General features: G+C 38.6%; 1 protein-coding gene across 20 annotated transcripts in view; it reads right to left on the bottom strand.

The window, feature by feature from the left end:
- SGIP1 (SH3GL interacting endocytic adaptor 1) overlaps window positions 1-15,125 on the bottom strand; it is a 195,237-nt gene that overhangs the window by 85,472 nt on the left and 94,640 nt on the right. For all 20 annotated transcript variants that reach the window (XM_075999126.1, XM_075999124.1, XM_075999127.1 and 17 more), the window contains 2 exons: window positions 14,167-14,221; window positions 13,289-13,464 (listed from right to left, as the gene is read on the bottom strand). In XM_075999126.1, coding sequence (XP_075855241.1) covers window positions 13,289-13,464; window positions 14,167-14,221 — 231 coding nt within the window. The remainder of the gene's footprint in view (window positions 1-13,288; window positions 13,465-14,166; window positions 14,222-15,125) is intronic.

Below are 15,125 nucleotides of genomic sequence, written 5' to 3'. Positions count from 1 at the left end.
TAAGACCCAGAGCCGAAGCTAATAGAGGTGAATGGAGAAAGCATACACCAGAGTTACGATGACCCCTTACATAGAGGCTTTGTGCTCTGAGTGCATCCCAGCCCGCTTCACAGCTGAACAAGGAATTAAGCTGCCACGGGAATTTTGGCATCAAGCATCATAGAATGGAATCAAGACATAAAAAGTCAGGTCTAATCTGTAAGCCTTTTCTTGTAATCATTTAACCTCAAAAATAGGGTGGCTGTATTCTAAATCTTTATATTTTAACTAATGGGATTCTGTTATAAAATAATCACTTTCTATCAGTTACTTATGACTAGTCAGGTATTCACAAGGAGCAAAAGGATGATTTATTTATTAATCCATTAGCAGATATTTATCAAGCACCTAATAGATATCAGACACTATTTTAGGCACATTAATGAACAACAGAAATAGCAAAAAAGCTCCAATGAGCTTACTTTTGGGAGTCGGGGAAGGAGACACACAATAAATAATAAATACAGTCACGCACTGCATATTGACTTTTAGGTCAACGATAGACTGCATAGACGAAGGTGGTCCAATGAGATTGTGATGGAGCCGAAAATTCTTGTCACCTAGTGACGTCGCAACACAATGCTTTACTGACATGTTTGTGGAGATGATGGTGAAAACAAACTCACTGCACTGATAGTCATATAAAAGTATAGCACATACAGTGATATACAGGACATATTACTTGGCAATGATAATAAACGACTATGTTACTGATTTGTGTATTTACTATACTATACTTTTTATTGTTATTTTAGAGTATACTACTTCTACTTATTAAAAAAAAAATTCAGGCAGATCCTTCAGGAGGTATTCTAAAAGAAGGCAGTATTATCACAGGAGATGACAGCTCCATGCCTGTTATTGCCCTTGAAGGCCTTCCAGTGGGACAAGGTGTGGAGGTGGAAGACAGTGATATTGATGATTCTGACCATGGTATAGGCCTAGGCTAATTATGTGTGTCTATATTTCAGTTTTTAACCCATGTCTATTCTTCTCTATGAGGTCTGAAAAAAAAAAAGATTTATCTCATGTGCTAACTTCTGATTTTGGTCTGGCAGGCTGCAGCTCTGTCTATAGGGTGTTTCTCAGACTACATCTGGGATCTAGTGGCAATGTCTACTGAGGACTTGGGGTGGAGTGTGGTGGCTTACATGCCCCAGGTTTGGTAACCAGGCTGGACCAACCCAAATCACACTTGCCCTTTGAGGCCGTCCCTGATGAGTAGAACTGAAGCCTGGCCTCTGCCTTCCACCTCTGTGCACCACGTGAGGTCTGGGCTGAGCACTTAGCACTAAAACGCATGCAGTCTTTAGCCTCTCCATGCACTGTGCAGTGTTTCCACCAGCAGAGGATGCTGGGTGGGCGGGTAAGAGACTGGAGCTCTGCTCCCCCACTGATGACTCTTTGTTTTTACTGAACTCAATGGGGTGCTGAACCTTCTGCCAGAGTGAGGACAGGAAAGGGGGTGGTGTTACCAAGCAGCAGCAGATTCATGGATTTTGCTCTCTAGCAGGCTAATTTGGGTGTGGGAAGGTGGGCGGGCCACCTGGAACAGGCAAACAACACCAGACTGTCTCCAGTTCAAAGCTGTCTCCCCCTCCTCATATTTTTTGGTTAAACAGAGTATGGATTGCAAACCTCATTGCTCCTTCATAACTCAATGTCAAGTTCTTTGATTCCTTGTACCACTGGATTTTACAGGGAAAGGGGAGGAGGCACTAGCCTACATGCCAGGATAGGTCAACTCCTACTCTTCACATCATTTCCATCAGCCCTCTTTTCCTTCACTTTGCTCAAGTCCTCCCTTGCTATTTTTATTTTCCTTCCGCCTCCCATAAATCTCTGAACTTAAGGGAAAGGAAAGTGAAGCTGCAAAGGGAACCAATACTTAATGGAGTCTCTTCTGGGTGTTAGGAACCAAACTGGGTATTTTACATTATCTCATGTCATTCCGACACCAACCCCAAGAAGGTAGATACTATTTTTTCTCATTTTACAGACCTAGGATCTGAGGCTCAGAATTAAGGAACTTGCTCATGGGTACACAGATAATAAGATACAGACTCAAAAAAGCCTGTTGTTCTTCCTACTTAACCTTTGTGCTTCAAAGGAAATGTTCTCTTTCTTGGTTTTCTTGTTATATACCCAAACTGTCTCTAAAACAGAGGGCTTCCCACGGAGCCGATTAGGCCAGAATACATGGCAGAGTATTAGCTGAGAGGGATCTTAAAGATAACTGAATCATAGGCCCTGACCTTGTAGATAAGAAAACATTGTGTTTTTAACTAGGCAGAAAGGAGGTAGATGATGAAGTTTGGGTCCCAGTCCTCGAAAATTCAACAGTCTCTTGATCTTTCTGTGTTGGTTTCTCTGTAGAATGGGGCCATCACCATCTCCCTGCTTGTTTAATAGTGCTGTTGCTCATCTCATCCTTTTGATCATGACTAGGCATTTATGAAATGTAAAACATTATTCTAATGTACTATTGATGTAAAATGTACTTGTTCATTGGTTGATTCATTAGGTGAACTGAAATATATGAGTCATATAAAAATGAGGTGTCATTCCTTAACATTTGAAACAAAAGTGCATGAAGTCTGAATATATAATGAGAGAATTATAATAAATTAGAAACCACATGTGACAGAGCAGCACTCAAGCCTGACTTGGCAAGGTGTCAGCTCAGCCTTGCTCTCTTGTCACGTGGCATGACATCTGAGTACCAGAGAAGGGAGGGTTTGTAGATTGACTCAGTGGGAAGAAAGCCCATGAGGTGGGTCTGAGCTGGGATCATGGGCTGTTTGAGCATCCATCAGTAGCCTTCAAAGTGTTTGAGAATAATCAGAAATTGTATGCAAAATGTTTTGGATTTTGCTAATGTGCTTTTTTTTTTCTTAGAAAGAGATCCAATAGCTTTCATCAATCAAAAGGAGTATAATACAGTGGTTAAGAGTTCTGAATTAGAAACTGGAATTTCTGGGTTTAAATCCCAGCAATTTCACTTACTAGCTATGACACCTCAGATGAGTTAATTAATTTCTCAATGCTTCAATTTCCTCCTCTGTAAAGTGGGGATAATAATAGTATGCTACCTATCTCACAGGGTTGTTAGGAGGATAAATGAGTTAATGTACATGAAGCATCTGACATGGAGTTAGCACCCACATGTTTGCAGCTGCCACCACCAATACCATGGCCATGACAAGGTCTCAAGGTAATCTGTGACCTTAAAGGATGATTTTGAGTAGTCTCCATGAGACACTCTATAGTTGTTCTGATAAATACTAGTTATCTTTACAAAACACTTCCTTTGGGCTTCACATAAATTTACTTACAAAGTACTAAGCACTTTATATGCATTAGTTCTTTAATTCTTATGAGGATTCTATGAGGTGGGTAGTATTATTATTTTGTTTTTGTTGTTGTTTCCTTTGCTTTTTTTGTTTTTGTTGTTATTTCAGAATATTATGGGAGTGCAAATGATTTGGTTACATGGATTGCTTTTGTACTGCTGAGTTAAAGTTATAAGTGTGCCTATCACCCTGATAGTGTACATTGTACCCGTTAAGTATGATTCCACTCATGCTCTGTTCCTCCCTCCCACCTGCATGATTTCTGTTGAATTTTATTTCCATCTGTGCACATGAGTGCTGATCTATTAGTTCCAATTTAATAGTGGGTACATATGGTGTTTGTTTTTCATTCTTGTGATACTTAGGAAGATGGTCTCCAGTTCCATCTAGATTGTTAAAAAGGTTATTAATTCATTTTTTATGGCTGAGTAGTACTCTATGGTATACATATACCACATTTTATTAATCCACTAATGAATTGATAGGCACTTGGGTTGATTCCACATCTTTATAATTGTGAATTGTGCTATAATAAACATTCCTGGTGCAAGTGTCTTTTTGAAAAAAATGACTTTTTTCCTTTGGGTAAACACTCAGTAGTAGGATTGCTGGATCAAATGTTTGGTCTACTTTTAGTTCTTTGAGGAATCTCCATACTATTTTCCATAGAGGTTGCACTAGTTTGCTGTCCCACCAAAAGTGCATAAGTATTCCTTTCTCTCCATATCTGTGCCAGTATTTATTGTTTGGTAACTTTTTGATAAAAGTTTCTCACTGGGGTTAGGTGATATTTCATTGTGGTTTTGATTTGCATTTCTGTGATGATTAGTGACATTGAGCATTTTTTCATATGTTTATTTGCCATTAGTCTATCTTCTTTTGAAAAGCTTCTGTTCATGTCTTTTGACCAATTTTTAATGGGGTGTTTGATTTTTTTTCTTACTGATTTGCTTGAGTTTTTTGTAGATTCTGGTTATTAGGTCTTTATCAGATGTATAGCATGCAAATATTTTCTCCCATTCTGTAAGTTGTCTAATAGCTCTGTTGATTGTTTGCTTGGTTGTGAAGAAGCTTTTTAATTTAATTTTCCATTTGTTTACATCATCTGTAATTTCCTTCTGCAGTGATTCAGATATCTTTCAGATGTAGATATCTTTCACCTCCTTGGTTAAATATATCCGTAGGTATTTTATTTTTTTGTAGCTATTGTGAAATATATTGAATCTTTGATTTGATTCTCCACTAGACTGTTGTTGGTGTGTAGAAATGCTACTGATTTGTGTACATTGATTTTTGTAGCCTTAGACTTTGCTGAATTTATTTATCAATTCCAGGAGTCTCTTGGCAGAATCTTTGGGGTTTTCTAGATATAAGATCATATCATCAGCACAGAGTGATAGTTTGACTTTCTCTCACCCCATTTGGATACCGTTAATTTCCTTCTCTTGCCTGATTACTCTGGCTATGACTTCCAGTACTATGTTGAATAGAAGTGGTGACAGTGGACATTTTTGTCTTGTAGGAATGTTTTCAGCTTTTCTCCATTCAGTATGATGTTTGCTGTGGTTTTGTCATATATCACTTTTATAATTTTGAGATATGTTCCATCTATGCCTATTTTGCTAAGGATTTTTATCATAAAATGGTGCTGAATTTCGTCGAATGCTTTTTCTGCATCTATTGAGAGGATCATATGATCTTTGTTTTTGCTTCTGTTTATGTGGTGAATCACATTTATGGATTTATGTATGTTGAATCATCCTTGCATTCCTGGGATGAAGCCCACTTGGTTATGGTGGATTACTATTATATTATTATTTTGATGTGCTGCTGAATTTGGTTTGCTAGAATTTTATTGAGAATTTTTGCATCTATATTCATAAGGGATATTGGTCTATAATTTTCTTCTTTTTGTTGTGTTCTTTCCTGGCTTTGGTATCAAGGTGATACTGGCTCATAGAATGAGTTGGGGAGGATTCCTTCTTTCTCGATGTTTGGGTAGTAAGTATATTAACCTCATTTTACATTTGATTAAGCCTTGACTGAAGCTTAAAGAGTTAAGTAACTTGCTAAGGATCACATGGATAACAAGTGCAGCGCCAGAATGCTAACTTAGTTCTGACCTACTCTAGAACACAATTTCTTAATCAGTATGGTACTAAAGCTTATTGTTAAAACAGAACTTCTCAAGGTAAGCCAGCAGGGGTTTTTGGCTCACAGAACAAAAATAAAGGAATCAGTGGCAGTCCATGAGAAAAGAGAAAGATTATAGCACCAATTAAAGCACAGCATTTATCTTCTCACTTCCAGGAAAGCTACTGGAGCTAAAGGTTTCAAAGTACCTAGTGAGACCAACTCATGGCTACAGATGTGTCAGAGATAGCACTCCATGTGGGTTCTAGAAGGAATGGAGATGTCCACATTGGAGACCCTGGAAGAGTGAGCAATCCAGGAGACCCTGAAACGGAGGTCAAAGGGGAAGCTGAAAAGACCACATCTTCAATCAGGAAACTGAAGAGAAGGCAGGCAAGGGTTTGGACCACAAGGGGAATATCAGCTTCTGTGTGCTGCTAGATGTTGTTTTATGATAAATTTGTAAGCAGAGTATTAGTAAGAAGGTTAGACAGACTCTCTGCTCAATAACTCTGATATTAGCTTTCATTGCCTGCTACATGGAGGGTGCTTAACAAATATTTGGTGAAATGATTTGAAGGGGGAGTAAGATGCAAAGCCAGTTCTTCATGAAACACATTTGGTGGGGCATGTGCAGTACAGTGTGCTATTGTGAATGTTAGCCTCAGTACATTCTCCTGAAGAAGCACCCTACTTATTCAGGGGATGTTGCTCTTACTCAAAACAACAGAGAAATGCTTCTGGAATTACATTCAAGACCAGTTACTAACACAAAAATTTTATTAACACATTTTCCCAGTATGATGCTTAGAGTAATTAATTACGAATCTTGACTCTAAAATGACTTTTGACTATTTGAGTTACCTGATTTTTAACTATTAAATGATATTCTTAAAAATGTACCCTAAGCTGTGCAGACAATTCTAACACTGAGATGATCCTTTATTCTTAAAAATCTATCCTAAGCTGTGCAGACAATTCTAACACTGAGATGATCCTTTAATGTCATATTTATGACATATCTATGTCATATCTATGACATATCTATATCATTTCATGAAGAACTGATCCTTTAATGTCATATCTATTATGAGTACTTTCTATATATTAACTAATTTAGCCCTCAGAATAGCCCTGTGAAATAGGTTTGGGAGTTATCGCCATCTACACATGAGGAAAGGAAGGCAAAGGTCTTGTAACATGCCCAAGAACATCAGCTAAGAAGAGGTAGAGCCCACTTGGTTGAGCAATTGTGACATCATTAGAATAAGTGTCTATTTCCATTTCCTTCGTATTACCTTAAAGGAAATTATGTTCAATTCAATTCAATTGTTGTTGAATTCTGGCTTTGTTGTTTTTCTGTAAAGGCATATTCCCTTACAGTTCAATCTTACACTCATTATTTTATTTAGTTCTCTTCAGAAAATAGTTTTACTTTTTAAGGACAAAACCATTTCTTGGATGATGTAATGTTGGTTTGCTTCCACCTTCAATGTAGGAGTGTGGTAAAAAGGAAGCAAACAGCAGAACTATTCATCTCATACCTCCCTATCTCCTCCCTTACAGGGAGTGGGCTTTGCACTGTCCTAACAGCAAGAGATGGACATCACAACAATCACTCTGTAAAGGAGATATTTGTTATCCCCACTTTATTTTTTTATTTTTTATTTTATTTTATTTTTTTTTTTTTGAGACAGAGTCTCACTTTGTTGCCCAGGCTAGAGTGAGTGCCGTGGCGTCAGCCTAGCTCACAGCAACCTCAATCTCCAGGGCTCAGCGATCCTACTGCCTCAGCCTCCCAAGTAGCTGGGACTACAGGCATGCGCCACCATGCCCGGCTAATTTTTTGTATATATATATTTTTAGTTGGTCAATTAATTTATTTCTATTTTTGGTAGAGACGGGGTCTCGCTCAGGCTGGTTTCGAACTCCTGACCTTGAGCAATCCGCCCGCCTCGGCCTCCTAAAGTGCTAGGATTACAGGCGTGAGCCACCACGCCCGGCCCGTTATCCCCACTTTAGAAATAAAGAAACCGAGAATCCATTGGGTTTAATTAAGTACCTTGCCTAAGCAGTACTACTAGCAAGAGGCTGAGTTCAGGGGTTGTCACTTTCCCCACTATACCTCAGTTCCTCAAGGGGGTAAGTACAAGTGTCTATTTGTGTTTGAAGAAAAATCAATCACAAATTTCCAGTATGAGAAAACTGACTTAAAAGTAGTTCCTTTAAAAGGTGGATCAGATTTGGTTCAGAATTAAAGTCCAAGGCAAGAGAACCCCAAGCCCCTTTAACTGAATTTAATCCTGAGATGCAGATACATTAAAATCCAGGACGTGAAAACACAGTACGCTCTTAGGTCAGAAGACTAGAAATGGGAAAGCAGAGCATGACTCTCAAAAAAGGAGAAAAAGTCAGATTAAAAACAGGCTGGGTGTGGTGGCTCACACCTGTAATCCTAGTAGCACTCTGGGAGTCCGAAGCGGGAGGATGGCTTGAGGTCAGGAGTTCGAGACCAGCCTGAGCAAGAGCGAGACCCCGTCTCTACTAAAAATAGATAGAAATTAATTGGCCAATTAAAAATATATAGAAAAAATTAGCCAGGCATGGTGGTGCATGCCTATAGTTCCAGCTACTTGGGAGGCTGAGGCAGCAGGATTGCTTGAGCCCAGGAGTTTGAGGTTGCTGTGAAATAGGCTGATGCCAGGGCACGCTAGCCTGGGCAACACAGCGAGACTCTATCTAAAAATAAATAAATAAATACTCTACTGATGAAGAAATGGACAATTGCAGCATACCAATTACACATCAGGTACTGTTACATGGATTTGCAAAAAAATTTCTAAAGGACTATTCTTATCCTTATTTTGCAGGGGAGAAAACAGAGGTTTGGAGCAGTAATACGGTTTGTCTGAGGTTACACAAGTAGAAAGTGGTGGAGCCAGGCCTGGGACCCAGACCGAGGCCTGCCTGAATCCACATGCTATACGCTTTCTGTTACTACACAGCTCTGTCCTATTAACACACATTTCTAGAACAGAAGATTTAAACAGATGGCCAGAAAGCACTTGGAAAAGAAGGTGGTAAGCCTAGGTGCCCACCCAAAGAAACAGGGCAAACCAAACCCATCACTGTCTCTGATAGGATCTCTGGTCTGGCAGATCTGGGCAAGGCTATAAGACATTCCAGGTCTCTCAAATTCAGCAATGTGTTTAATAAGGTGTCCATCGCTAGTTTGAACAAAATGAAAATCTGTGTCCCGCATGAGGACATAATTAGGTGAATCATTGTGTGGTGAACAAAGGAGGCTGAAGTGTGTTATCCATCGATGGAGGAAAAACTGGAGTGTGGTGACATGCCCCAGTGCTCTGTCCTTGGCCTAGTTTCATTTGCCTGTTTGTTCACTCACTCACTCCCAGCATTTATTGAGTGGCAGTGCTATATAAAGCCCTATGTCAGGTACAGGGGATTTGTGGTGAACACTGGAATGTGCCATGCAACCTTCCCTTCAGGAGGGTTTCTTGTGCCAGCTGCTGGGAGCACTAGTGACTTTAGCTGTTGACATTTCAGCCTTCAGCCTTGACTTCAGCCTTCAGCTGATGACATTTCAGGGTCTGCTTCAGCTGCAGAGAGCCACCTCACCTGAGGTCCTGCCCCTTCCTGGTGTGGCCTATACTGAGGTACTGGTTACTATAGCAGCATAAATGCTATTGATCTGAGCCAAACTTACGATAACTCTGGAGGCTCATGCTAGCTCCAGAGTTCCCCTGGGATCAGCTCAGACTGTTGTTGGACGTGCAGAGCTCAACTTCTCCCTCTTCCCACAAATGTCAAGCCTGAGGTCATTCAGGCCTGCACACTCAGGCTTGCACACTCAAGCTTGCACATCTTGCACACTTAACTTGTAGTTGGAGTCAGTCTGCTTCTTGGAAAACCCATGGGCAAAAGAAGGGGCCTTGTCCTTTGTTCATCCCCTAAAGAGCACAGCTACAACCAAGAACCGAAGTTACATATTTGGTTTAATAAAAGAAAGACTTTCATGAAACAGGCTGCATCAAAAAGCAGTGAACTTTTGTGAGACGGAGGGAGCACTGTTATTGTTGGAGGGATATGTATCAACCAAACAAGTCGATAATTTACTGAAATTTGTTTCTGTTCATCCTGCTGTTAGATAGTATGCAGCATAGCAGCACTAGTATTTATAAATTGATATTTATACATTTTTTTAAAGGGACCTTTCTGGATTCAATAGATTCTAGGAATAATTTTTAAGACAAATGGTGAAAAATCCCATTTCCTAATGAACTCTCTGAAATAATCTGAGATTATTTAAAACATAGTGGCAGAAACTGTCAACATCCACTGATAGTCACTTTTTTCCTTTGTCTTTTAGTAACAGAATCCTGAATTTTAGCTGGCTACATGTCTATCCAGCAAAAGACTACATTTCCCAGACTCCCTTGCAACTAATGTGCTCCTGTGACTAAATCATGACCAATAAGATCTGAGTAGTAGTGATGTGTGGAACTTCTGGGTTAAACTCGTGAAGTAAGCCACTTGCTTTTCATTTTTTCTTTCTTTCTTTTCCTTCCTTCCTTCCTTCCTTCCTTCCTTCCTTCCTTCCTTCCTTCCTTCCTTCCTTCCTTCCTTCCTTCCTTCCTTCCTTCTTTCTTTCTTTCTTTCTTTCTTTCTTTCTTTCTTTCTTTCTTTTCTTTCTTTAATCTCAAGGCTGAAACATGGAGGTGCTTGCTGGTGCTAAGGCAGCAGCAACCCCCTAAAAAAGGTGGAGCAATAATGCAGAAAATTTCTGGGTTTTTGAGTGACCCCTGGGGTAGGGTTCTAGTGCCTCTGGACTGCCTATCAGCTTTGACTTTTGTATGCGAGAAAAATAAACCACCTATTTTGGTTAAGCCTTTATTATTTTGGTCTCTGTTAAAATAGCTCAACCAATATTCTAACTTATATAGATGCCAAATCAACAACTCAAACTTGGGTAATGTTTGTTCTTTGCCCTGTAAGCATTGTATCTTATCAGAAGACTACAACATGATGAGAATAGGGATTAGCATTCTTTTTCCAGTAAGTTAACTTTTGCATTATCCCTTCTTCTTTTCTGATGCTCTGCCTTGTCCTGGTCTATATTATATTTTATTTCTATACAAAAATCAAGGGCTAAGGCAAGATCTGGACTAAAATTATGTTTATTTGTCTAATATACTGTAGTATTTTTTGCTGGCAATTAAAACCCCAATGTTGCTGAAGTTTTGTTTTTGAGGAGTAATTTTCAGATAGGTTTATACTGAATATACATATAGATACATGATTCATTGATTCTATTTCATTTCATTCATTTATTAATTTGACTACCTAATCTATACAGGGAAACTACTCAAGTAAAATAAAGCCAATTCATGATAAAAGACATCAAAATCAATTATAATGCATGGATATCTATTCACAGATGGGTGAAAAGAATAAGTAAACAACTTTATCTTAAAAACTTAAAAAAAAAAAGAAATCAGAAGTCCAATGTAAGCCATTGTTATGAATAATTTATCATTTCAAATATCCCTATTCCTGTGAATGTAATGATGGATGCTTTTGTAGCATAAGAACCACCACAGCCTGAATGAAATATTCTGATATATCATTAACTGGTGTTAGTACCTGTAGAAAGTGTAGATATATAAATGTCTGCTTGTTTGGCTGAAAATAACTACAGTTGTTCAAATCATTGCCATTTTTATCATGGCACCAACTGGATTTTAGAAGGTTATGTTTACTCATCTCGTTCTGTAGATAAAGTACTACATATGTCATGTGTTCTCTGTTAACAAATGGCTCTTTATACTTATGTACATCCAGAAACATGCTCACCTTTCTCTAAAGTAGTAATAACAGCCTACTCTCCTATACAAAACATCAAAAATTACAAATATTTGGGAATCATAGTAATAAAAGAGGCAGGTTCTCACAGTATGGGGAACAAACTGGAAGTATGGGGGGTGAGAGGCAGCGCTGGGTGTCCCTCGGTGTGTGGCACTGCTGCAGAATCAGCAGAACCCTGAGGATACTTTCTCTGGGTATCTCCACCTAGTTTTCATTCTGCTTCCCCTAAGATTTTTGTCAACATATTACCTTACAGGCAGATGTTGAGAAGAGCTCAAAGTAAACAACCGCTTTTCTTGTTGTACCCTCGGTAAAGTATCTGGATGGAGAAATAGCTACCAGATGACTTAGGCATACATGCTTTCTTTCTGATTGAGGGGGACCTCTTCTTGCCTGGATTTCACTAACTTTCAGCAAATATCTACTATGTTTCTGGATTGTTCCAGCAAGTTTGCTTTCACATAAATTCATTTAATCTTCTGCACTTGACTTTTTTAACTTACCCCAGGTAGCTTCCAAATGTCCACTAAGTTTATTATACAGAGAGTAAACTTAGAGAAGCGAATAAAATAAACTGCACAGAATGGCTATAAACTGGTTTCATGCATTTAAATAGAGTTTTAGTTTAAAAAGTGATTCAGTAAGTGAAAAATGATTTGAAAGATGCCAACTGAGAAATGAAGTTATTAGAACTCTTAGGCCAATATATATGTGAGTTGAAGATTTGTATCTTCCGCTGCAGAAAGGAGAGAAAAGTAATATATTTCATTCCTCCCTTTTCAGGAAAACATCTTAGGCTAGCAAGTGAGTATATCATTCATTCAAAATTACCTGAAATATCATCTGCTGTGGTTAGTTATTCTTAGAAATCATTTTAATTGTCACCAACTATAGTGATAAAAGCCATTATAAGCACTAAAGAAGGTATCAGTACAGACTTTATTCATCCTAGGCAGGCTAAAGTTTATTCTCAAAGGATGGGTGATTGCAACTCCTTTAGAAAGGTTGGTTGAGATTTCTGGAAGCATCTCGAAAATGGTTCGGCATTTATTAACTACTCTGTCCAAGGGGAATACTATAGGGAGATTATATCTCTCTAAAGAAGATGACAAGAACATATTAGCTGCTAGTTTGAGAGCCTTCATCTGCTCTTCATAGCTATTTTTAGAAAACAATAGTGGCATTTATCAAACACCATGAGAAAACATTGTAAATGTTGGAACTCAGAATTCAGCAACTAAAGAAATTTAGTAAATGGAAATTGGGGAAAGGAAGCACAAATTGTGGAAAAACACCTATTTGAATAATATAAATAGGGCAATACCTGTATTTGAGGTGCCTTAAAGATGAGAGTATTTAACACAACTCAATAATAAAATATAATGAAAAATATTAATTTTAATATCTATTTATACTATGATTTTGATTACTTTTTTTGGAGCACAGCAATGTAAAAAGATTTTAAAGCAATTTCCTTGGTTTTCTTTTCATGTATTTTTTATGTGATATATCATAAAAAAAGAAACTCAGATGTTTTTTTAAAAAAATCACTGTTAGTAAATCTGTGAACTGCATGTTGTTTTTAATTGCTAAGTCTGCTTCAGAAATATGTCTGGATAATGTTTTTATTTATTTTCTTTCTTTTTAAACTGCTTGCAGGAAAATAAATCAAAAGAAAATGTGGTTCCATGCATTTTTACCATTTTGAAAAGCACGAGAGCTGCAGTATAAAATGAGTGAAACTTTCTCAAGGTAGAATGAGCTGTTTGAGGTTTATAGAGTTCATAAAATGGTGACCACATGCAGCTTGCAATTTAAGGAGTTTCTGATTGACAGAACATAACATAAACAAAGCTTAACATTAAAAAGCCACTCACCACTGGTGATGGGGAAAGTGCAATGTTGCCTATTGATGCCTTCAGTTCATCGACAGTTGCAGCATTCTTAAGAATGTCTTTAGATTGCAACGGTTTAATCTTGATATTAAATTTCTTGTGTGATTCTTCTTCCTCTTCTGATTCACTCGAAGAATAAAAGTGCTTTCCTTTGGTAGGTAGAACACAGTTAAAGATACATAACTCTTTCTTCCACTGGGAGACAATGACAAGTAAGAGACAAAAGCCATTGCGCATGGAGACAGCAAAAAGCATCCTTAGATGGCAGAAAATCTAGGCGAAACGAACAAAAACGAAACATGAAAGGGTTAGGATTTATTCACCTTTCTCAGAACATGGTCCAGGATGGTGAATTTCAAGAAGCAGAGGTGACAATGTCCTATGTTTTTGCTGCAGTTGGCCATTTGTGGTGTCTCACTCAGCACACACACAAACAAGCACAGTGAGCTTCTTCATCTACAGAGAGAAGAAGGCTGCTTTCAGGACAATTAGTGATGAGTTTTAAATGCTTCAGGGTGTGACATGCTTTGTCCAGAGATGAACTGCGGGGAGAGGACAGTAAGGGCTGTTTTCCAGTCACTATAAATGACATCGTCATATCAAGTTTTAGCAGACAGCCCGGTACCCACAATTTGCACAACTGTTTTTCAGCACATTTTTCTCTTTTCTATGAATAGATTAAGGCAAAATGCCTGCTCATTAGGGATCAGGCTGTTCTCTACACTGTTTATTCTAATATTAGGAATAACAGGACTTGGGAAAGTGAGATTATTTCATCACCTTCATAAAACTTGAGTTAATCTTAACTGTTTTCTGAGAGTGAATGTAAAAATTACAATAAAAAAATAAAGAAAGGATATAGCCGGGTTCCTCGGGTCTGATACTGTAGCCTTCTTCATCCAGCTCAGGTGAGTTCTATAAAATACAAGTGCACGTTAAGCAATTATTATGCTGACAATGATCAAAAAAATTACACATTTTCCTTTTGGAGTCTTCTATTTAAGGATATAGACAAGTCTCTTAGGAGACTAAGATTTTAATTTTTGGAAGCAAATGCTGAGCAATATGTTTAGATGTTTATGCAAGGATACTTGCAGAGTCCTCCAACTGGGAAAATAAACAAGGAATTAACTGAATATGAAAGAAAGCCTTCAAAGAGAATATAGCATGCATTTCCTGTAAGCCAAGGACTGTACTAAGCAACATAGGGGATATAAAATGCAAATCATCTGTCCTCAGGGAAATTGAAATGTATTTCCGGGAGGCAAAAATTAGAAACAAAAACAAAAACCACAAAACTCTATTGTTAGAAAGGAGTTCAAAGAAAAGGAATCAGGGAGGTCTGCACGGACCTTTCAGTTCAAATAGGAGAAAGCAGAGTGGGAGCCCCTGGTGGGTGGCGGGGAGGAGCCCTCACTCAGACACCAGGCAGGATGGACTTGTTTCAGGTGGGGAAAGGCAGGGGCTACCGCAAAGATAACAGGACTGGAGGGGAGCAGCCCAGTGGGGGATGGGGAAGTAGCACCAAGGGTGGCCAACAGGCTAGGGGAAGAGTGTGGACTTGCTGTAGCTGCTGCAGCTTCTCAGTTAGGGTGGGACATACTGAAAGCAGAACCTTAAGGTGTTCTGGAGGTATGTTCCAGGAGAGCCTGGGGGCAGAGGAAACCGGAGGAAGGAAAACTAATTCAGAATGCGTGCATTAATTCAGGCAAGGTGTGTTAAGAACATGGATTGAGTTATTGTTGGTGGGGTGGGATGAATCGAGGACATCTGAAAGGATCGATTGCTGGTTCTTGGTAATAGATACAGTTATAGGAGA

This window comes from Microcebus murinus, chromosome 2 (genome assembly GCF_040939455.1).
Source record: "Microcebus murinus isolate Inina chromosome 2, M.murinus_Inina_mat1.0, whole genome shotgun sequence".
Lineage (NCBI taxonomy): Eukaryota > Metazoa > Chordata > Mammalia > Primates > Cheirogaleidae > Microcebus > Microcebus murinus.
Note: the sequence above shows the minus strand (reverse complement) of the source record. Positions and strands in the feature narration are given on the sequence as shown.